Raw genomic sequence first — 24,315 nt, 5'->3', positions numbered from 1 at the left:
GACACTTAAAAAGAAATTATCTTTTATTTTTCAAAAGGTAAAGCTTCATGAGCAGCCTCAGAGCTTGTGAAGATGAATGAAAGAAAAAGATTCCTTTTTATGAATATGCAATGTACATATATTCCAATAATTCAAATATATAGTATTATTCTCAAGCAGGAAACTTTATCAATCACACTTTACTAGTACAGATTTGATTGCATTTCCTATTTTTTTCTCTGCATTAAATAATTTGCCAATAATTCAGTTTCCAGTTAATACTAAACATGACTTCACAACAATGCGAAGACAGTGTGAGATAGAATTGCAAGTAATTTTGAATTTAAAAAATCGTTTGCATTTGATAAATTTTCCTGTGCATAATTTCCCCTCTGGTAACTTCTTTTGTTGTTACTTGCTTATTTTTAAGACTGATGTCAATTTTAAGTGGTAAAATAAACGAAAAATTTCAAAACCAAGAAAGCCATAGCACTAAAGCTTTTGGAATGTAGAGGCAATTTGTCACAATAAAATGCAGAAAAACAAAGCAAAATAACCCATAGGCCTTTTATTTTGTGTTTCATGCAAGACTCTGTTAAACTCAAAGGCTGATTTTGCAAAATAAAAGAAGCTAATGCTGAAAAGGCAAAGAATCATGATCTAGGTTAATGATCCATGCCTTTCTTTTTTTTTTTTTTCCTTTTTTTTTTTTTTTTTTTTGGCAACATGAGCAGCAAACAGCAAGACTTATGCTCAAAGGAAGTGAATTCAATGGAACGAAAGTCAGCCTCAGTGTTTAACCTCGCTCTCACCTGGAATGACTGATATTGTTTTCAAAGCTCGGAGAACTCTGAATGTTCTCAACGCTGAGACATTGCCCAGGTCCACAAACTCTGTCACATATCTGTAATAGGGGAGTTCACACACAAACACAATGACAGCACACAAATAACAGTTGGAGATACGAGGGGCCTAACACCTTACACCAACTACTTCTTACCTGGAATTACAGAAATAGTTTTCAAAGCTCTCAATACTCTGAAAGTTCGAAGAGCTGAAACATTGCCTAGGTTTACAAATTCTGTTACATACCTGTAGGATTAAATCACAGTTATTCAGAATTGAGGCAGAGCTTATACTAATTATGTGGGTCTTCAAAACCTCTGTGGTAATACTAGCAATCATAGTTCAAAATTTACCTGTCTCTTCAGTACATTTCGCTTTAATAATTATTTTCATCAATTTTGCTTAAATGTCATTGAAGTGAAACTCACTGATTTGTATTTGAACATCTAGTTAAGCTAATTAGCTGGTAATGGGACGGTGACATGAAGTCAAAGGGATGGCTTCATTTCTGGTGAGCAGAAAAATGTAGGACATGAAATTAGTGTCCCTCAGCAGTAATTACACTAGTGGCTGACATTCCATTTCGGCTTCTGCCATATTTTACTTTTATTTATGAATACTAAAATGTGTGATATCATGTCTAAACTTCAAAGGTTGCAAAAATTAAATAAATACATTTATTAAATTAATATTTACCACTAATTTCATGCCCTAAAAGCTTAAGAAGTTCTTGAACCACTTACGCCATTAAAATGACACTGAAGTCAAGCCAGTTCCATGGGTCTCGCAGAAAAGTAAAACCTTCTAAGCAGAAGCCCCTTGCAAGAATTTTGATAAGTGATTCAAAGGTATAAATTCCAGTGAAAGTGTACCTGAAAATCATCAAAGCAGGAATAATGGATTTTTGCATACTTATAGACAGTGCCATTCTTTAGCAAAGATGACTTAAAAGATGTGAAAGGAGTAAATCCTTAACTTCACTTGCCCTAGATGTTGTAGTTGCTGTTCAGTCTTTGTTGAAATTTGAACCTGAAATCTATATTACTCATTTTCTGAAAGATTTATTTAATCTCAGTTCTTGTGCTTACAAATTATTTCTGATTTGAGCACTTATACCTCCATTTCTGACTTTGATATTTATATGTAGATTCTTTGGTACTGACAGGGTTGCCTCTTTGCTTGTATTCATAAATCAGGTAGATGTCTAGGTGTTAAAAAAATTGAAGAATTTTTTTTAATGTTAAAATCAGAGAGTTTTGTAAAACTCAGTTCTGAATAACTATGCTAATGCCTATATTACGTGCTTATTTCATAAAAAATCATCAAATATAAGAAAGCACACTCAGACTGTTGTTCTTAAAGATGTGGAGCGTGATTACCAGTTTACCTGGTGTGGGAACAGCTACTCATTTAAAAACATAGAATAGTCAGTTATAACCAGCACAATTCTGGCACTTCCTGAGACCCGTATGGATCTCTGGGGACCTCCAGAATTCCACCTACAGACCCTACTGCTCTCCTTTCAGACTCTCAGCAACTCTAGCAAACCATAGTCACTGTTAGCTATGAATGGGTAATGGTAGTGGTTTCTAGACAGTGTTCAGTTTAAGGTTCATTAATGAAGAGAAATAAATAAATAAAAACCAATAATGGCTATTTGAGAAAAGGAGGGAATGGAAGAAGCAACAAAGGGCTAGAACCAGGTTTTTCATGAGTAGTGTTATTTCAAATAAAAATATAAATGGCTTTGAGGAATGTGACCTAGTTGAAGGTGTCCCTGCACGCTAGGAGGTTGGAACTGGATGATTTCTGGGACCCCTTCCAACCCAAACCATTCTATAATTCTACAGTATTTCAGAGGAAGACATGTATCTGTATTTTGTTAGAGAATAAACATGCATTTATAACAATGAACAAAAAAGAGATATATTCCTTATTTAAGTCAGCTCTTTGTTACTCCTTCACAGGTAATGCCCGTTCCTCAGCAGTTTGAGTTTCTTGCAGTTTGTGGGTGCTTGTTGTGGCAGGCACTTATGAGTTCAAATCAGTGAAGCATGATAAAAGTCTGTGATAAGATCATGGATACTCAAGCAAGGTAGGGCAACAATTTCACATGCACATTTGTAGTTCTGGAGCTCCTTGTCCGATTTACAGCCCAGAATACTGAAGGACAAGGGCTCCTATCTGTACTAAACAGTAGAATTTCAGATATTCCTCAGAAAAAAAATATTCCTCTTAAATTATTTAAGTTACTCAAGAGGAAACCAGAAAGATGTTGATGAACTCATGGAATATCGACAAGCCCATTCTGTCATTCAAATTTCTATAAATGCTTCTTGTTTGGACTCACACAAAAACAAACATGTAAAAATAAGTAAAAATGTTTCACTTACTCTACATTCTTTGTCCAATCTGGAGGGTTACTCATGGTCATAAATACACAGTTGGTCAAAATAGTGCACATGATAAGCATGCTGAATAATGTAGGTTATAGTTAAGGCACATAAGTCAAAAAAGTAGACAGCTTTGTAACACTGAAGTAACTAAAAATATATATAAGTGTATAGAAATGTGTATAAATAATGTGACACTCTAATTAAAATCTGAAAATAAACCTTTGCACATAATTTTATGTATTTTAAATGGTATGCCATCTGGCATGTTAGGGTGCACTTCTGTAAAACAATGCAATACTTTTGTAATTGTTGCAGGTTTAGGTTTTAAATGAAATTTAAACACATCTTTAAGCCTGTAAAACTTGAAATGACTACCCAAATGTAATTACTCATTTAATACAGGTGGATCATTTTAAAAGATCTTAAGTCAGAGGTTGGTTGTTTAGGCCCAAGTTTTTCTTTGAACATAATTGAAATGTATTTCAAAACACCCTCCTTTATCCTGAACCTTTTATAGGACACCTATCCCAATGCTGAAAACACAATGCTGAAAAAGCAGCTCTTTATCCATGCTCTTTTGTCCTTGCTAAGTGAGTCTAGTTCAAGAATACTACTACTGGTCTTGGCAAAAGTGTGACCTTAGATATGTTCAAGTGCAATGGTTTGTTACTAATGTGGCCTTAGCTGCAGGGCTTAGTATGGGATCAGGTCTCCTTTTAGATATAAAGCCTAATATTTAAACGCTGTCAGCTTTAGGTGGTTCAGTAGAGAATTCTCTCTCTCTATGCAGAAGATCATACTGCAATTCACATGTGATATCCTTTTTTAAGTGTGAAAACTATATTTATTTAGCATGGTACACCCCCATGGACACAATTTGTATATCCACTTGAAAAGTATTATTTCAGTCATTAAGTAATTTTAAATAGCAACACTCAAATCAACATTAAGAAAAAAGGATATGAATGTACCAAAATCTTGATAGCAATTTTTCTGATGGGATTAAAAGGAGTTAAAATATACAAGGCAGATGTGGCACTGAATCGGAAAATTGCTTTTCCCTTATTCAATACTATGAAAGTCTGCAAAAAAGAAATACAAAATTAAAATACAATGTTGAGTACATATATATCTTTGCCTACTACTAGAAGTTTCCATTCTCCACCTGAGAGGTGCAAGTTTCATTTTACTGTCTACTGGTGGTAGGAAAATAATTGATTTCTCTTAATACAGTGGAATAAACCTTGCACAGCCAATTCCCCAATTTTGAAATTTCTCAGCATGTGGACTGAATTCTGATGATGTTAGAATCAGTGGGAATTACAAACAACAATGGCAGTTTATCAATAATAGCAAAATGCAGCATTTTGTCACTAAAATGTTTCAATTTTATTTCTAATGAAGTCTTACATTAAAGTGAGAGCTTCAAATTTATCAAATGCATTCTACTTTGTGTGCAAACACAAACAAAACCAAAATAGCAAAAGGGCAATTCTAAGTGCCAGTTTGTATTTGGAACAAATACTTGACAGAATTGTACTGTGACAAGGAGAAATGCCTGTCACTACAAAATCAACCACAATTTTAAAATAATTTTGCTTTCATTTTCTATTTCAAATGCTACCAATATAAATTACATGTGTGTTCTAAAATATGTGTCAGTGAAAAGAAATTATATAATTAATTAATTACCAGCTAACATGGTTCTGAGCAACATGACACAAACATACACCAGAATTTGGCATCCTATCACAACAAATCTTTTTTTCAAAAAAATTGCCAGCTTTGTTGTTAACAATATGCTCTTACTTTCCCTATATATGAACAGAAAATCTAGCTAGTTATTATCTCTTAAAATTTGACCTGATAAACCTATGGTTTGTGTTCAGTTTATTCTGTTTCTGTGGGCAGTCGTTGCCTAAATGTATTTTTGTATGAATGAGGTTTACTTGCATCTTTAGTGCTGCTTGAAATTTCTTCAGGACATGACTATTCTTCATTCCTTTTGCTCTTTGTCAATGGTAATGACTCTGCTTTGTGTTAGCATAATAGAGTCTTTGTTACACTCTCAGCAGAGCTATATAGTATCACTGTTCTCCATGTTGATTTCCATTCTCTGGAAAAACCTGGCTGTGATCAGGAAAATGCTGCCCTCTCTGTGGCCTTCATTGCCCATTTGGTCAGTCATCTCGGGCAGGGAAAGCAAACCTCTCCACGGTGGGAAAGAAGATAGGTAAAGGATTGTTGCTGGTGCCTGTTCACAGGCTAGCATCAAGCTAACACTGAGGGTGGCAGAGAACGGACACACACTCCCTGGCATTTCTCCCTGCCCTACAGTCCTTCACCCAGCTGGAAATGCTAGAAAGATGTTGCCTGTCCCAAGGTCACTGCTGCAGCTGAGCCTGAAGACAGACTACAATTCACGTATGATTTCCTCTGCATTGACAAGTCAATGATTAGGAGTAGTTTCTACTACACACCAGAGGAGGGATGACTAATTCTAGTCCATGATTTAAGATGCCCATTTGTTTTCTGCTGAGCATAATTATACTGCCAGGTAATATAAATACAGATGTCACCTGTGACTAAAGATTCTACAGTTTACTAATTGCTTTCATAGACTAAGTAAAGTCCATCATTAGTGTGAGCTTTCACACTTTTGTTCCAAAAAATCTGACTACTTTTTCTGATCAGTGGAGGTTAGAAACTCTACTTCAGTAGTTCTCAGGTTTTCTGAAACTTCACTTGTAGAAGGCTTGTTCAGATAACTTCATCCCTGACCTTATTTATCCAACTTTATTCCAGAATTTTTGCAGCTAGTCCAGAAAAGGGCTTAGTGCTGACAATTACATTGTGAGTAAGAATTTGCATGGAACTGTTCTTATAACCCAAACCATATAAATTTCAATAACCCTTGGTAATGCTACTTCTTTGAACTTTAATTTCTTTACATTTCCTTAATAATGTTCATACTTGTATTACCTACAACACTGTTTATTTACTTTGGCAACTGTTCGGTTATGCAATTACATACATATTCTCCTTTATTTTCTGTTCCCATTACGGAGGCCATAATTTTTAAACCAGTTTTACAAACCAAAGGCAACCAAAAATGTAACTACAAAAGTGAGACTATTTTTTGCATGATTTTTTCCTAACAATCAAAGTAAGTTTCTTTGGAGTTTAAAGTATTTTATGCCTTGATTTTTTTTATAGGGGGTCAACATCAAGCTTCTTATCTTGATGGCAGCCTGGAATGCTTCAAGTCATCATTAGAGCAACTGTGTCCAGTTCTTTCTCTGTTTCAGAGAGATAGCAAAAGATACTCCCAAGTACTTCTCCATAAAACACCTGAATTTTTTAATTTAGGGGTGTTATCTACCTCTTCATGTTCCTTCATTCTCCTTACCCACAGCACTTTGCAAGTCTATCAGAAACTGAGAGAACACCTTGATGCTGCCAAAGGAGCACACAAAAATAAATCAGAGTATAAAGGAAAACTGGCTCTTACTGTCACCTGTACCTTTCACTAATCAATCCAGGACCTAAGGTACTTTCATCAGCTCCCAGTTTGGACTATTTCAGACCCTTGAAGATTTTAAAACAATCTACAACTAATCCCAGCAATGGATATATACTTGTTTGTTCCTTGTCTTTCTCTTAAATAACATTAGTCTGCTTCCAGTGGTATGCATCATTGCTACAAGACCAAAACCCATACTACTGCAGATCCTAACTTTTTAAAAGTCAAACTTTTTACTCGAATTGGTCTGTTTGAACTATTCTTTCTATCTCAGAGTCTCTAACTGGGGATCATGTGAAAAGGAGCACTGTGTTTGACTGTGCAAATTGGAAGCGAAAAGGCACCTCTTTTAGGAGTTTACATTCTTCATGGAGCACAACTTTGCTACTGATAGTCCAGTTGTGTTACAGCCCCACACATGTAACTAGATACACTGCTTTCATCTCACAACTCTTTGCTCTGCTCTTTCTGTATGCAAACTCTTCAGAAAACCAAAAAACTTTTTTCGATTCCTTCCTTGAAAGTTAGCTTTTCCATGATGTCTGCCAGACACTTGTAATTGACACCTGTGCAGTAGAGATCTATCAAAGTAAACCCAAGCACCTCAAGAAATAGTTTGTATGTATGAGCCAAGACTTACAGAGTCTCTATATACTACATATATGAGATACATGTATTATATAAATATACATATACATTTGCATATGTTATATATCTATACAGAAACAAACAATATGGCTGCAGTGCTCTATTTCACTAACTTGGGTAGATGTCCCCTGGTTATCTACAACTATCCATTGCAAAACCATGCTTGGAACATCTCTTTTGTCATAATCATTCTTCCTATTATATTGAAATCAGGAAAATTTATTCTGTTCTCAAGTTCAGGCAAGATCAAGGAAGATACACCTTCCTTATGATCAAGAAAGTAATAAGTAACTTGATGGAATTGAAGCAGTCACAATACGTAAGAGCATAAATCAGTTTTGTTAAATAAAAGCATGTTTCTGTATATTTAGTGGATTGATAGCTCTAACCATCCCATTTTGTGATTAAACTTTCTAGTGTAGAAAGTTATATTCTATTTTGTGCAAAACATTATTCACTCACTTTTTTATTGATATAATATGGGTCCAGGTCTTCCAAAGGTTCAGATACCATTCCTGGAGGTATATCACCGTAAATAAATGGCAGTGTCTTTCCTGCCTCCAAGTCACTGTTTGGTTTTGGACCATTTTCATCATCATCATCTGTATGATCTTGCTTGGGCTTTTTAGCTTTTTCTTCTGCAGAACGTTTTTCAATAGCTGCGAGAGAATCTCTAGTAAAATAGCGGAAGCTTTCAGGTCCAGGTGGTACCAGCAGTGCCTGTGCCATGTTTTCATCCTGCAAATTTAATTACTTTTAGCTTCTTGCATAAGAATGACCTACAAAAGAAAATTAAATAATTTAGGCAAGCTAGGTTTTACCAATAGAAAAAAATCCAACATTTGGTCAGACACTCTTTCCAGGCTTAAATGGAAATAGAAGCAGCATATTTCAAGGCTGAATGACAGTTAAAAGCAACTGTTCAGAATTTATTTAGAGATTTTAAAAATTATTTTTTAGTTTCTTCCAGCTGATCCAGAAAAAGACACTATTTCTGCCCACAGACACTGCTTTGCCTGTGTCCTTGGACACTCCCAGTTAGAGCAAACTGCTGATACAAGTGTTTTAACAGTACAGCTTTTTTTTTTTTTAAACAGCAAGTATAAATGCATATTCTATGAGGTACTCTTGAAAATTGAAAACCTACATTCTACTACTTAATAGATTTTATCTTTCCATATTTTTTCAAGCATCGGTAATACAACTTTACAAATGTAAATACTTTCATTAAACTAAAAGATTTTGCATGACTGGTGCTGTTTAAATGACAGCAACTAAATTATGGGAGGAACAAGCAACTTTCTTACTGATACCTAATGTTGATTAAGGTGAATATTAGATACCAGAGCAGGTTAGATTGCATTTATTGACTGTGAGCTGTGAATCAAAACCACAGGCCTTTTAAGCAAAAGAAAACAGTATGTACAATCAAGGCTATGTGGGAAAAGATGCTGTTTCTAATTCTTTGCAAAGCAACTATCACATTATTATTTCAGACTGAAACTAGTCTGAAACCTAAGAATCTGGGTCCCTGTGAATGTCTTTAGTACCAGTGGTGGATGATGCTGCTTTTTCCTGCTCTCTGCACTGAACTTACTACTGTTCAGCAGGTTTCTCTATGAAGTCCTGCAGTGCATCGACTGAAAGCAGTGTTATTTTTCTCTCTTCCAAGTCCTTCTGCAGCAGGATCAGTTATTTAAAGTGATGTACTGTACAGAACAGTTGTGAGGTTTGAATAGCTGGAGGGAGAGAATGGCAGAAGGAAGGCAGATATGGTTAAAGAGTGGTGCCACCAAGGAAGAAAATATAGCCTTACCTAGTGTCTACTTTACAAGAGTTTGTGGCATAGTGTTGTAAAAATTTTGAGAACCAATTTTAAGAGTGAGTTTGAGTGCTTAACTAATGAGTTTTAATTATGTTTTCTGTACATGAAGCCATGTAATCTTCCCTACATTACTTTATAAATGTGCAATATCTGTATCGTGGAGTTGCCACATTTAGATTTGAGACCTAATATTCTACTTATCTGCACTCATCAATAGTCTTTCTCCTAAAGCTTCTTGCCTGTCTGAAGCAGTTTGTAAAAATCCATACACACAGGGACACATGAAGTGCTACAGTAATGATCTTATAAGATATATGAAGGCAGAAGGGATGTTAAAAAGTGCATCAAAAACACAGAGTAAGAAACTGTGGGAAAAAAATGAAACAGTATATTCCTAACTCTGAATTACCAAACCAATGACATGGTAAGGACTCATGTTCCTGTGCCACCTCAAGTCTTTATCTCTGGAGTGGGTTCACAGCACAGCATCAGTGTGTGTGATCAGCACTGAGGTCACTGAAATAATTTAGTCAGTATATTGTTGCACCAATCAGATAAGAAACACAAGATCAGAACTGAGATACCTGACTATAAATTCATAAAGAAAATACACTATAGTGTAGACACGAAGAAGAAAATTTCTCTCAAGGAATATCCTGGAGAACGATGAGTTAATGCAATGTGCAGAATGTCAGAGATCCTGGAATGGCTGGAGGTACAGATGCTGTATAAAGGGAAAAACAAATTGTAAAGCCAGCCAGAGTCTCCAGCAGGCAACCTTATCATAGGCTTCTTTGTTGAAACTTCTGCTACTAATTTTTACTTTGTACAAGATGGATGCCTTTGCTGATCCCTTTTACCAATTAATGTAATTCCCAATTATAAGGGACTCAAACTTGTCCCTTTTTTTAGAATTAAAAGCACATTCCTTTTCTGCATACAGTCCTTTGATTATTTTGCTCATGCAGGATTAATGAACTAAGAAGATGTCTGAGGTTTCCCTTTGGTCTTTATGAATAATTCATTTCTTTATTCCCCACTTTACAGGTCTGTGATTCAACTTGTCACCCTAGGTGCCTTTTCTATGAAACTAGTTTCAAAAGATGCATCCAAATGGAGTCATCAGTGTGTCTTGTCTTTATAGTTCAGCACATTTGTTAGGCTGCTTTTCATCCATTAAGAGTTACAGGTATGAATGCTATAACAAAATGCATTGTCCTCCCTTGAAAGATAAGTATTTGTATTGCTAGAAATCCACAAAGAGGCCAAGCACTGTCTGGGGAAAGTATTAGCAGACTTAGGGATTCACTGTATTTCTTAGATGGGAAAAAACATGCCTTAAAAAATTCCAAATCCTGAGGAATTGGAAACATTACTTGAGACCTTCCTCCACTACTGTCTAGTGCAGTTATATCTTTTCTTTGCTGCTGTGATTACACAATAAGGTTTTTCCTATACTAAATATGCCCCAAGCATTTTCATTCAGATTACAAAGCTTAACAGAACAACACAAATATTATACATGCATTAATTTAATAGAACAATGAAACAAAAATTGTGCTGTTGCCTGTACTGAGCCCTGAACAAGCTCTCAGCAAACCTTTGAATGATGACTTGCTCATAGTGATAGCTTCCCTCTCCTTCCTTCACTGGTTTTAAAATTTCTTGTTATCTGGTAACTAAACTGCCAGGATATGAATGATAATAAGCAGAATTTAGACACTCAGTATATCTAATAATTAAGAATAACTATAATTAAAAACAATCTTTAAAGAAATAGTCTCAAAACTAAATGTGGTCCAGGCTGCTCAATACCTGCTGCTGCTCAGCAAAGAGAGTTTCAAATATTTGAAATACAGTTTTAGTCTATATACTATATATAATGCTCCATATTGCAATACATCTTGTTAGAAAAATGAGGTTCCAATTTATTAAAGACACGCTTTTGCCATTTAGTTTTAGTTAAGCATTGCATTCCATAAGTCCTGCTCCCTTTCCTTCTCTAAAGGCCCTGCCTTTAAATAATAAGATTGAGCAATAAACAGTATCCATGTTTTTAATTTTATACATATTTCAGCTAGTTATGTCAATGAATAACTTGTTAAATTTTATTTTTTAATATAATAATCTTCTCACCAGTTACAGAAGATGAGTCAGAAAGTAAGTAAAATATCTGTGCTAACAATGTCAAATTAATTTTTCTGTGTCTCTGAAAAAGCCAGAAGAAGTTGCCAGAAGGTATCTATTTTTATGATATCTTAAATAGGGCAAATGGTAAAAGTGAAAGTACCAGTGTAAGTACCAGGTAGATACTATGATTGTTTATTAAAATCTTCAGGTTATCTGACATGTTAGCTGCATTTTGCATGAAACTGCACACACCCCCTTCAAAATTTTCAAGGTGAAGAAATAGCAAACCTTGCTGGGTTTTTTTCCCTTTAAAATACTGCCTGCTAAAACCTTGAAAAAGCTAACTATGGAGATTAAAATGGAAGGAGTTGGTTAGGGTTGGAGTGAGTGCAAGGCTAGCAAATGGAATCTCTAAAATGACCAGCTATCCTAATTTTCTTATGCTAATCTTTTATTTGAGAAGCTGTAATTTGGAGCTAATATCTTTGCCTGTGCCAAGCCCTGCAACAGCCTCTCAGATGCTAAAGCCTGGATTAAACACTTTCCTCCAAATCATTAGTGTTAATGAGACCAGCTGTCTAAATGGAAGTAAAACTATTTGTCCAAATCAAAAACGTCAGTCTCCCCTGGTAGGATAGCCAGAAACAGCAGGGCTAGTGGTACCACCTCAGCATCAGCTAGAGATTATTTTCTGAAGTTTAGAAATAAAAAGTGTAGCTCGTGTCTGCTGATTTCATCAGAAAAATACCTCAACTCAAATTCTTACTGTCCTGAGGGGGAAAGAGATACAAGAAGCATATGCTGGGACAGTCTAAAGAAATTAGTCATCTTAGCTCCCTCTCTTAGTATTGGGGAAGTTGCCTTGCAAAATTCAAGTACTGGTTTTCTGGAAGTAAGATAAACTACATTTAAGTTACTGTACTCTGATCAAATTCCAAATCAGGAAATGCTGCCTTCAGTTTGTTCAAAAAGAAAACACTACGTAGGTATTAGTTTATTGTGAAGTAGAACAAAAATTAAATATTTTTATTGACATTTTTCAGGCCTTTGTGCACAGAGAAGAATTTCTTGAAGAAAAATGCGGCTTTGAAATTTTTTTTTTAAGTTAAAGATCACTATCTTCTAATAATTAACATTTACCACAATTTACCATTTATCCTGGCATATTTACTCTATTTTTCACCATTTTAAAAATATTTGAGTGAGAAACAGAATTCCAAAAAGAAAAAAAGAGATCCAAAATGCCATTGCTGTGGTTCCCAGTGGTAAATGCAATGCAATGCAGATTTCTTTGAGATATCTAAAGAGACATTCAGTTAAAATAATCCATGGGTCCTAAGGCAAGGAATACAGGGAAGTTGGTTTCATAAAAATAGGTATTTCAAGGAAAGGACTGATTTCCTAAAAGGTGAAAACAGCCTCCAGAACTTAGCACCTGGTCAGAACCTACCTCTTCTTTAAACTGTAATCTACTAATTTAAACTATGAATATTTGTGTTTATAGGTCCTCTCTGACTAATACATTAGATTTATTTTCCTTTTTTTCCATTAAGTTCAACATTTGCCATTGACCCATTGTGTGAATTTTTTTAGATTATAATTTATCTGTAGCAATGACTACAATTTTTTTCAGTATTTTTATAGTCAGCCTCAGTAGCCTACAGGCATTAGTGTTACATAACTATTCAAAACAAAAATAATGAAATCACCAGCAGGTGTTTATTAATAAAATTAATAAATCCCAGAACACAAAAATACTTGTTATGAGAATGTCAAATCAACTAATAAAGGTATGCCACAGAAATAATATTTCTTAATAAAAACTTCCTTTAAAATTATTTAGAATGGGATAGTGATAAGTGGCTGGATGTGAACTGGTAGTTTACATTGGCTGAAATCTGGCCAAAGAATAGTAAATGCAGTAAATGCTTCAGGTGCTTCAGGGATGTTACATGCAATTTTATTTGATGTCCTCAGTAATGACTTGAAATTAGGTGTGAAAGTACATTAACTAAATCTTAAGAACCCCAACCCCAACAAAGAAAAACACTGTAAGACTGGAAATTTGCGTAGAACATATCACATGAGGTTCAGTCTGACTCAAAACAGATTAGATTACAGACTGGAAAGAAATTTCAGACCTGTCTGAAAGATCCAGAAGCTTCTTCTTGGGAAAATATTGTTGGACACTGCTCCCTTTCACCAGACATTGCTATGGATAATCTTTCTCCCCACTTATTTGTCTGTTTGTGCCCATCGCCATTCCAGTCATCTCTTTCCTTCCTTCTACCTCTCTCCAACATTTGCTTTTGAATTAATTTTTTCCTATTTCTTATCTTAGTTTTTAGTAATCAAAAATTGATAGGTTATATAAAGGAATGAACCTGATTCCTCAGATATCTACCTGCAAGTTGTAGAACTCCCAAAATAAATCATCTGACCCATTTATCTATAAAAATTGACCAAAACCTCTAGGAATTCTTTAATGCAAGCCTGCCTTGTATTTTCTTTTACACCATGAGTTACCTCTGAGAATGTGTGAAAAGAGATCAAACATCAATACTTGAAGAAACCTGAAGAAGGATGAATGAAAACAATATGCAATTTAAGAGGAAGAGGAAGGGTCTCTTTGTTAGCCCATCAGCCTAATTGGAATACTGTACTCTAATCAACATTTTGCAAATACCTTCCAACATCAGAGATCCTTACATTCTAATGAAAAATAGCTACAATATATGTAACACAAATTTCTACAGCTAGATCTCATAAAGGTGTTAATTTCATTTTTTCCACTGGTACTTTAGTGAAGATCTATAGCCGTAAATCAACTGGCCATCTTTTGAAGTGAAACATTATTTCTGGCTGAGAAGAAAAGATAGTCTTACCTTTATTTTTCTAAGAAATGCCAAATCTCAGAGTTTAACCTCTGCATCTTTTGCTAACGTGAAAAGAAAAAGGCTGCATTTCTAGCAGAAAACAGAATTGGTAAGAAAGGTTTCTCCTTGGGACCTGAAGCTTCTCTTCAAGACTGCAGCTCCTTCAAGACTCTCTCATTCTTTGTTCCTGTGTCCAAAGCTTCTCAAAAATCAATTGCTGTAGACAAAGATAAGTCTACATATTCACATAGCCATGTTTTTCCAACCTAAGAGCACTGAGAAGTAAGAAAAACAGCATTGAAAATGAGTTATTTCACAAAACCTAATACAGACTAAAAGAACATTTAAGAATATTCTTGAAGTGATATGCATTTCAAAGATTCCACTTCATCTTTTACCTGCATGCTTTGACTAAAAGGGAAAAAGGGGTCTTTTTGAGATTCTTGCGTCACTAGTGAAGTCTTTGGTAGACATGGGGCAACTGTGCCCAGGCTAACAGGAGTGTTCTCACCTGTCATTTGGGGGACTGAACTGTGTGTCTTTACTACCCAATGGATTTACTGTCTTTAAGCACGAATAGAAGTTAATCAACTCTATATTTGCCTGAAAGTATGGGTATGTTTTCAGTTATTTCTCGAAAGAGAGTGTTGGTACAAGTGTTTCTCTTTGTGTAAAATTTTTTTCTTTCCTGCCAAGTAATGTAACAGAAGAAAACCACAACATCTTCAGGTTCTTCAATATAAATTACTTGCATCATTACAGGAGCTGAACAAAGGTTGGCCGTGTCTTCCTCAGTCTTTAATAATTTGAGTATCCAGATCATTAAATTTAAACAGTCTACTTACATCTTACACATATTAGTCTTCAGCCATTGAGATTGAGATGAGCTGTCTTTGAGACATTTATTCTCATTTGGATATCTCATCTAGATATATTTCTGCCTTTTTTGTACTTTTTTGTGTTGTTATTTTGCTTTTAGTCCTAGAGAAGAAGACATCCCTCTCTTTTAGGTCTCTGCTCCTGCCCAAGCAGTCCTTAATAATACTTGTCTCCAAATACAGTGAGAATGAAGAGCCACTGTAGAAACTCTGTAGATAAAATAAAGAAAATCTGAGTAGACACAGATCAGGTCAGAGAGAACACAGAAGGTGGGAAAACAAAAAGCGAAAGCTTTCTCTTAGACCACTGCTTCTCTTGCTCTTAAAGACAGAGGATCTCTCAATACTTCACAAATAGAAAATACCTTTCAGAAACATACCTAGAATTTGCCTAGGACTATTTCCTATCAATCTAGAATTGCCTTTCCCCAAATATACAGTAAGTGGTACCACAATTAGAGCCCCCATTGTTTAATAATGCAATGTAAATGCATCCTGATGATTGCTGCGAGCAAATTCTTTCAAAGAATTTCAAAATTCTTTCAAATCCTAATGATTGCTGCGAGCAAAACTGGTCAGTTTGAGTAAGGCACTGATTCAGCACGTTTTGCTGTGGTGAGTCACTACTGGAGAGGTTCCACTGAAGACATCTGAAAGCTGCGTCTCCAGTACTGACCTCAGGGAATCATGACTCTGCCACCAATGATACTTATCCACCAATGCACACTTTATACTGAATGAGCTTTCCCTGGGGGTACCTAGGGGACTTCCCCATCCCTTTGACTATTGGGTGCATCTGGATTCTGCCTCAAGCAGCACTGTGGCTGAAAACTGATCTCATGGTCAGATACAGCAAAACGTTTAAGTGCTGTTGCTCACAAGTTTCAAAACAACATGAAAGGAATTCTAGAGGTTCCTAATAAAAGAGCAATCACTAATACTAAATGTTCATATGATATTTAATTTCAAAAGAGGGAGTGTAACTTCTATCCAGTTGAAAAATTTTTGCCAGTTTGCAAAATGCTGAGGAATTAATTTTTAATGTGAAAACTACTAATAACACTAGCAGTGCAGGTAATTTCAATGAATCTGTATTTTGAATTAACGCACAAGGCAGAGAACCTTTTTTCATGTGTAACCCCAACCTTGTCTCCACCTCTACGCATCATGGTAGTACAATAGTATCAGTGGTAGTCACAACAAAACTTGAAGAAAGCTGGTTGGCTGAATTGTGTGCCCTTGGTCCTGAATCCATAGTAGGCTAGGCCATGTCAATGTAATTTCATTACAGGATTTCAATTAATATCTCATCTCATATAGTTTTTTAGCATTTTCTGTATAATGAAGGTATTTGCAATATACTAAAAAAACCCCAAAAAACCAAACCCAAACAAAAAAGAAACAGCAACAAAAACCAAAACTAAACAACAAAAAACCAAAACCAAACCTCTAGGGTTTTTTGCTTGATCTAATATCTTTGGTTCTCACTCCAATACCAGAAATTTTCATAGGTAGGTCCAGATTATACAGTTTTACTGTAGCAGAAAGTGATGACAGAAAATTATTTTGGCTGATGTTATGCTGACCAAAGTATTTTTTATTTAGGTAGACTATTTTAATTCATCACCCAAGAATGAATTATAGGTAAAATCTCAGGCCTAGTCAGAGGTGATTAGGATGAACAGATTACATATATTCTTTCATGTAGGGCTCTTTCCTGAAGTCTTCTGCATCTATGGCATGAGCATTTATTCTAAAACTGATTAGAATATGTTTCAAATTCTAAGACATGATATTGCTTCAAAGAATGTTTCAAACTATATCCTCATGCTCTTGAAATCTCTTTCAATGTAATGACAAACGGGAAACGAGAGAAATGGGGGAATTAAAAATGAGATATTCTTATAAGCACCATTATTGGACAATATGCCAGTGATGGTGTCAACTAAGTGAAATCTCATGTTAGAGGCAAATGCAATGAACAGAAATCATGGACAGCTGCATGGATATTTGGTGTTGAGCCATTGTAAAAGTGTTAACCCATTTTTAGATTAACAAGAAACAGAGTTATCCACAAAATTATTTGTCCAAATTCAACTAATTCCAAATATTTTGTGTATTCAAAATTTAATTGTTCTGGCAAGTGAAACACTGGTACATACACAGTATAAATGGGAAAGGTGTTACACATGTTAGAATAAAACATCAGTTAACAATATCTAAATACATCACAGTATTGATTTTGCTGTGTAAAAGAAACAGAAAGCTCTGTTTGTAAAGCAATGTTCTTTTCTAAATTTTTCAAGGGAAACTTATAAAAATGCATTTGAAAGAGAAAACATTGCTATGAACTTAGGAAAAACCAACAAACTAAATTTGGAGAATTAATTGAATCATCAAGAACCATGCAGCTGGAACACTTACCTTCCTAGTCTTACTATGCCCCAGAAACTAGCCAATACAAAATATGAAAGAATAAACTTTGTATAGCACAAGATTAATGGACTGTATTTAGAATTTGACAGTTGTCTAGGAAACCAAAACGGAAAAAATTGGAACTTCTGTTTGAGAGGCTTACACACAGTCCTCGGCTGAATGTGATCGTTACTACACAAGGAAGAAAATGCACAGAAAGTCAACATGAAAATAGAATGCTTTATACCCAGGGTATAACATAGCATACAAAAAATGCCCATGGATTTCTCCAATGCATTTATTCCGGCATCATGGAACTGTCTAATAAAATGTAACAAAGCCCAAGTTTGGAATGTTTTGCAAATGGAGTATGGAAGTATGATTTAGATCTATTCTCTACCTGCATGTAATATATCCAAAGGTGCTAAGCCTATGAGTTACAACTTCTACCACCTCTTTAAAAGTTCTCTTATAGTGCTGACATTTCAGTATATTAACAAAATATTGTACTAATTAGAAGCCTATAGCTTTAAGTGATATATGGTATGGATGATAGCTAGTGCTATAGCAGCTACTAGAATTCTAGTATTCTACCTATTATAACTAGATAATATATAACCTATATAACTATATACCTATATAACTAGCACAAATTGACATGTAGGAAATACATGGCAAGTAACTTAAAATGGTGTTAGGAAAAATCCTTTCAGGAAGACTCCTTCAATGCTCAGTTGCAGCTGTACTCAGTAGGTAAGAAGTTCCTTCATAATACAGGTTAGATTTTATTTATATTGATTTTGGTCAGAACTTCTGTCTCAGGTCAGATTTCTTCAAGCGAGCATTTTGGCTTTAAATATTACTGACAGGCTTTTCTTTAGACATTTCATCTAAATGACAGTAAACATTAGGATTGCCCTCCTTCAGTTCAATCTGACCTTGGACTCTTGGGCCCTTTTGAAATTGCCTACTTCTGTCATCAAGTTTACACCACTCAGACATAAAAATAACATTACTGTTTGCCTTGCTTACTGTAAAGCTTAGTACTTTGGCTTTAATCTGTCATAAACAAGTTTTGAAGATTATTGGGCTACCAAGTTAGAATAAACTTAAACAAAAATTTTAATAAAGATTCAAAGCTGTTTGTGATGAGTGGAATTTATTTTGCTCCTTGATAAGGTGCAAGAGTGCAAGTTAGGTGCATACCTTCACCCATCATTTAAAAGTGCCCTCTATGTAACATAAAAATTATCACACAGCTTAGAGGATTATTTTTCTATAAAGTGTGTTTTTCAGTGGAAAACACACTCAAATATCTGCTGAAAATACAAATTTTCTATATATCTATCCCTGAGTGTCACTGTGGAGTTAGGTTAACTTTGCTAAAATGTACAGGGATTCTTCATTCCTATGACCTGATATCCTGATTTTGTAGTCTACCAATTTGAGCTGAACTATTTAACCACAGCACAATCACAGATACGTCCAAAAGTAAATGTTCTTAATAGTAATAACTGTGGATAAATTTCTGTGCTCAAGGAAATCGAGTCGGTATCATGTTAATTGCATCTGAGAAAAAAAATTTCCTTCTTTTTAGGTGGGACACAGACAAATCCACCCTCAGATTACCAAGACTGCCACACATATCTTTCAAATATTAATAAAAAGGGATAAAAATATTCTTGTATAAGAGTCTTGATACAGTTACACAGTTGTCTTCTGTGACTGGCTTTTGAGAAGGCAATGAGGGCTGTATCTTAAGAAAGCACATTCATTTAGCATCTGAAAACTTTGTATTTGGATATATTTAAAATTGAATCATGAGTATATTTTTAACTAGCATAAATTTGGAATTACTCAATGTGTCCAAACATTAAAAGATAGTACAATAATGGTTAAGAAAGGGCAGAGTTTTCAGAATATGCAAACCTAGGCAGGCAAGAAACTGGGACATGAGGGCCCAGATTCAGGCTACACTGACTCAGGAAATTTCTGCTTCTATTCCAGGACTACCAGGCAGTGAAAGGACATAATTTATTAGAAACTGTGACAGACTTTTTTGCAATTAATACAGTAGCTAGGCCACATAGTTCTGTGTTGCCCTACACAAAAGGAACTCTTTTTCCTGTGAATAATTAATTTCCTCATTTAATTCTTCATCTGCATTTCTATAGTGATTTTGAACCCAAACTTGTAACTTTCTAGAATCCTATATAATCATACATAATAATATTTTATTGTTAAGCAGATAAAGGAAGTTTCTTGCTTCACATTTTTCTTAAAATAAATTATGCTTAAAGACTGATGGCCTCTCATATTGAAAAGGGAGGCCTTAAAATTAAATAGGCAACATCTATTTTAAGCACAAATAATCTATAAATGGTAATTGCCTGCAGTGTATACTTATCCCAAGATCTTCCTGTTAAGTGGTTATAATGGATATGGTAAAGGGGATCACAGAGCCAGAAGTGCTGATGCTCATCCCAGCCACTTTCCTTACTGGAACCTGTGATATCCTCTCAGATTTACCAGTGTGCCTCATTACTTTCATTCTGGAAATCCTGTGAAGAAACACAAGGATGTGCCTGCTGCATCTCATGGACAGGGAGTCAGCTCTATCTGCTCTTCAGCTCATCTATACTTACATAGTAACTTCAACACCTGGGAAACACCAGCTTTGCTGAGCAGATGCAGCATGTATGCAATCCATATACCTGGGATGTGCCAGACCCATGTATACGGATTATACATCAATGTATGCATATTCAAAATGTGACCATTTGGTAAGGATATATGACATCCAGCAGGTTGACCCAAAGAAGTAGCAGGAAGAACAATTCCAGGTTGAAAAAGGGAAGCTTTTTTTATCACATGGTAGCTCTATGATTACACTTCCCCAAGTAAAGCTACTCAGTCAAAAAAAGATCAATAGCAATAAAGAATTAATAACTAGACAAATAATTAATCAAATAATAAATAACCTTTCCCTTAAGGTTTTACATGTGAAAGAGCCTCTTAAGTGCTCATCCCCTTTAACTAATTTTTTTTAGTTGCACTTTTATCGGTAAAACATGTTCTGTGATCTGTCTTAGTTGATACAGTAATTTTTCATAAGAAGTCATTACCAAGACTGGTGACCACATTGAAGTTTAGTAACAATTTGAAATCACAGTGTTGGGTTGGATTAGCTGGACATTTTTGTTTGAGATTTGGATTTAGTGGTGGGGTTTTTTTTGCTGTTGTTTGTTGGTTTGTTGTGTTTGTTTGCTTGTTTGTAGAAGAAGTTGTGTTTGTTTGAGAAGAAATAATTCGGGGTTGGGTAATGAACAAAGAGAAACTAGATACTTTTTTGACCTAGAATTTAACTTGCTTACTTCTGCTTAGGATTACAGTGATAGTACACACACATTATGGTTACTCAAGAACATATGCTGTTCCTACTCTATATTTATAATTTCAAGTATCACAGTCCCTGGCTGAGCTGCTCTTATCCCTATTCCCTCTGCTTTGTCTCATCACAAGGCAAGGAAAGTCAAGCAATAACACTATCACAGTAATATATTAGAGATTCAGCTGTTCGTAAAGAAAATACTGATGAAAGCAGATGAACAGGGTGTAAGATACCAGCCCTAGTATCAAGGTCCTGTAGGAGTCCTGTTGGTCAATATCAGACTCAGAGATGCCATTGCAAGGTGCTTCACAACTTTTAATCAGGAGTAGTAGGTGTAATGAGTAATATCAGGTTTCCCAATAAGAGGATGCCTTTTTCCTACAGGTGGTTTCTATGGTGGTTGACGCTTGCTTTGATGGACTGATTGACACCACAGCTGAGAGCATGCACAGGTTTTCTGTAAGCAGCCTGAACTAGGGAGCATCAATTTTGCTATATTTTAAACCTTTTATTTCTAGGGAGGATGAAAAAACCAATATATCCTGCAATTGCCAACATTATGTATTACTGATTAACAGCTATCAGGTAAAAAAACAAAATGGAAGAGTCACACTGAGTGGAAAATAAACTATTTAGAATTTTGAAAGTTAAATTCCTAACTTTTAAATAGAATTTTGTGATAAAGAATAGAGTAAATGTAACTTCCTGAAACTTATTTTCAATAACCATTATCAGAAAATATACAAATAAAGTACCAAATATCAGAAACTTGCATTTATTCTCCGTAGGTTTAACTGAAGCAGAGTTGAAGCATTTTTTTTTCCTTTGTCACCTTATGGCAAGAACAGCATATAGGTAAAAGGGGCCAAGATTTGTATTTAGAGAGTAAGGTCACAACTTGCTTGCCTTGTACAAAGAACTCTTTTAGTATCTGCTATTCACTGATTAATCAAAAGTTGCAGGACTCCAGTAATGTTATTAGTACATAGCATACACACAACAAATTATACTGGGCTGAGATGGGAGCAGCAGAAGGAAATGGATATCATCAGTCAGAGAGTTCCATCTTACATCCCACTATCCTTTTTTCCTTCTAAAATCCTCATTCTTTTGAGGACAAATAGATTTCTCTCCATGCCTCATCTTCGTAAGGTACAAGTTAACTAATCTAATGCCATCTGTGAAGAAAAAGAGGTGAAAGCACAAAAGGTGTCACCAGCATATTGATTAAACCCAACCTACTTTTTATGCTCTCTTCGTTCCCTTGATCCTTCCCTCTTCAGATTACCTGACAATAAAGGGAAATGACCAAATTACCACTCTAACAGTCTTGGAGGGCACAGGGGAATTGTTTCACGTTCTCCATTGAAAACATGAAATTGGCTTTCTTTGCTAGCATCTAGGATTATCTATACAGAATTTTGCAATACTGAGATTAATTGGCACAGCTCAGAAAATCGGTATAGGGTCCTAACATCTGCTCATTAGAGGGAAAGATTGTAAACTGACGACACAAGCATAATTTCTGTAAATATTAAGGCCTAATAAACAATGTATCTGTTTAACAGGTGCTATGAAGCTTCAAATTACTGCAGCAGCTCACATTCGTGTCTTTAACAACCTTTCATCCCAAAATGGAGATGTGCAAGAGAGCAAATATTAAATATTAAACTGTTAGAGTGAAAAAGTCCCTTCTGAAACTGTTTTCTTGACAAGTCAATTAAAAAAGCTCAAACGTGATATGTTTCTAAAACAAGCATCATTATCACTGATTATTTGTCGTGGAGTTAAACAAGGATACCACAGGCACCATAAAGAATACAAATTAAAAACTACTTTCCTTCCCATCACTACTTCAGGTACAGGCCTTGCTTTCTACACTGAATATCACCTGAGACCCAATCCTGCTTTTTTTGTATGTGGATTGAGATGGTGATTTGTAAACTGTGGGTTCCTTATTCTGCTGTATGGGCTTTTTTGGTATTTTTTTGGACTGTTTTCTTTTGGAATAATTTCCAAATCAATACAAACATAACACACGTATCTCTAATGTCTATGTGTGTCTGTAAAACCACTAGTGAAAAAAAGAATTCACATATCAAAGTGATCTTCAGTAGACATTTTCCTTTTACTTTTAATAACTGACAGCTTTAATTATTACTGATAACAATGAATGAGACAATAGATGAATGGACAATAAAATGAAGAAATATGATAATTCTTTGTTGATTTCTTCAGAGTCCTATTAAGAAGCATATATTAAGCTTGACAGTAATGTTCCAGACAAAAAGTGGACTATATATTTGGTGTGGACCTCTGGTTTATTAACAATTGGTGTGTCTATTCTCTCCTACACACAACCATACCAAAAATGGCACAGAAATAAAATATTTCCATATATATATATTTTACAAAGTTTAGCTAATAAGGGAATTTCTTCAAATACCACATATATATATTGAAAATAGCAGTAACAAACAACGCAGATTTTACTCCTGAATCATCAGAATCTGAGATGCTCAGAATCTTAAGAGACCTGCTCTTCCTGAGTCTGAATATCACCAGATTTTTCTTCCTAGGAAACAAGGTCACTTCTATAAAATGCTTGGAATTAATGTTGTATACCTTGATTGTAAAATGACCTGATTTTGTGAGGAAGACTACTGCATTACAATATCACATTAAGAGACCAGATACCAGATTTAACGAGGTTAAAAAAAAAAATAAAAAATCACACCATCATCACAATCAGTCAGTACAAAATGGCTTTGAATTCCCCGTTCCATCTTTGGCTCTACCTTATCAGCAAACCAGAGGGAACAACCCAATTCCAAAACGTGGAAAAGATCATGTTGCCATGATTTATTATGGGTAGAATTAAATGTTTTGCCATCTTACCTGATAGAAAGAGAATGAAAAATCACTGCAAAGCCCAGCATCCAAAAATAATACAATATATGTCTCCTCCTGAAACAGTCCAGATTTCCATCCACAAAGCCCTACTAATTGATCGTAATTTCTATATTCTCGGTGGAAAACACAGAGACCTTTCCAGAATCCTCTCTGCCTCCGCTTCCTGTTCCCAGTGGCTCTCTGGTCCCCAACACATCGGAGCAAACAGCCCGTGGTGCGGAGGGGGGCCGGGGAGGGGGATGCAGGGGCGCAGTGACGAGCCGCAGCACCTGACGTGGCAGCTCCACCTACTGGTGGCGATCCCCGCAGCTCCCCGCCTGCTCCTCCCGCTCCGTCTGACCCGCACTCCAGCAGCCTGGGGACTAACTTCCTTCAGGCGAGGAGCGAACACACCAACGGAACCGCTCTGCGCATTGAATAACCCTCTTGAAATGCTTTTTGCTTAAAATAATTACATTTAAAACCAGTTGTCTGTATACATTGAACAGAGCGTTT

General features: G+C 35.4%; 1 protein-coding gene across 1 annotated transcript in view; it reads right to left on the bottom strand.

Annotated features, from left to right (window-relative positions):
* LOC146434704 (sodium channel protein type 2 subunit alpha-like) overlaps positions 1–24,038 on the bottom strand; it is a 72,810-nt gene extending 48,772 nt beyond the window's left edge. Inside the window, exons 1-9 of the mRNA XM_085066576.1 lie at positions 23,806–24,038; positions 22,150–22,195; positions 15,069–15,311; positions 14,233–14,498; positions 7,855–8,171; positions 4,186–4,303; positions 3,219–3,309; positions 1,569–1,697; positions 792–883 (exon numbers count right to left, since the gene is read on the bottom strand). Of these exons, the coding sequence (XP_084922702.1) occupies positions 792–883; positions 1,569–1,697; positions 3,219–3,309; positions 4,186–4,303; positions 7,855–8,121 (697 nt within the window). The 5' untranslated portion in view covers positions 8,122–8,171; positions 14,233–14,498; positions 15,069–15,311; positions 22,150–22,195; positions 23,806–24,038. The remainder of the gene's footprint in view (positions 1–791; positions 884–1,568; positions 1,698–3,218; positions 3,310–4,185; positions 4,304–7,854; positions 8,172–14,232; positions 14,499–15,068; positions 15,312–22,149; positions 22,196–23,805) is intronic.
* Between the last annotated feature and the right edge of the window lie 277 nt (positions 24,039–24,315).

The sequence above is a fragment of the Lichenostomus cassidix genome, chromosome 7 (assembly GCF_008360975.1).
Source record: "Lichenostomus cassidix isolate B80296 chromosome 7, HeHo_3.0, whole genome shotgun sequence".
NCBI classification, from domain to species: Eukaryota; Metazoa; Chordata; class Aves; order Passeriformes; family Meliphagidae; genus Lichenostomus; species Lichenostomus cassidix.
The sequence above is the reverse complement of the archived record's forward strand: the minus strand, read 5'-3'. Positions and strand labels throughout refer to the sequence as shown.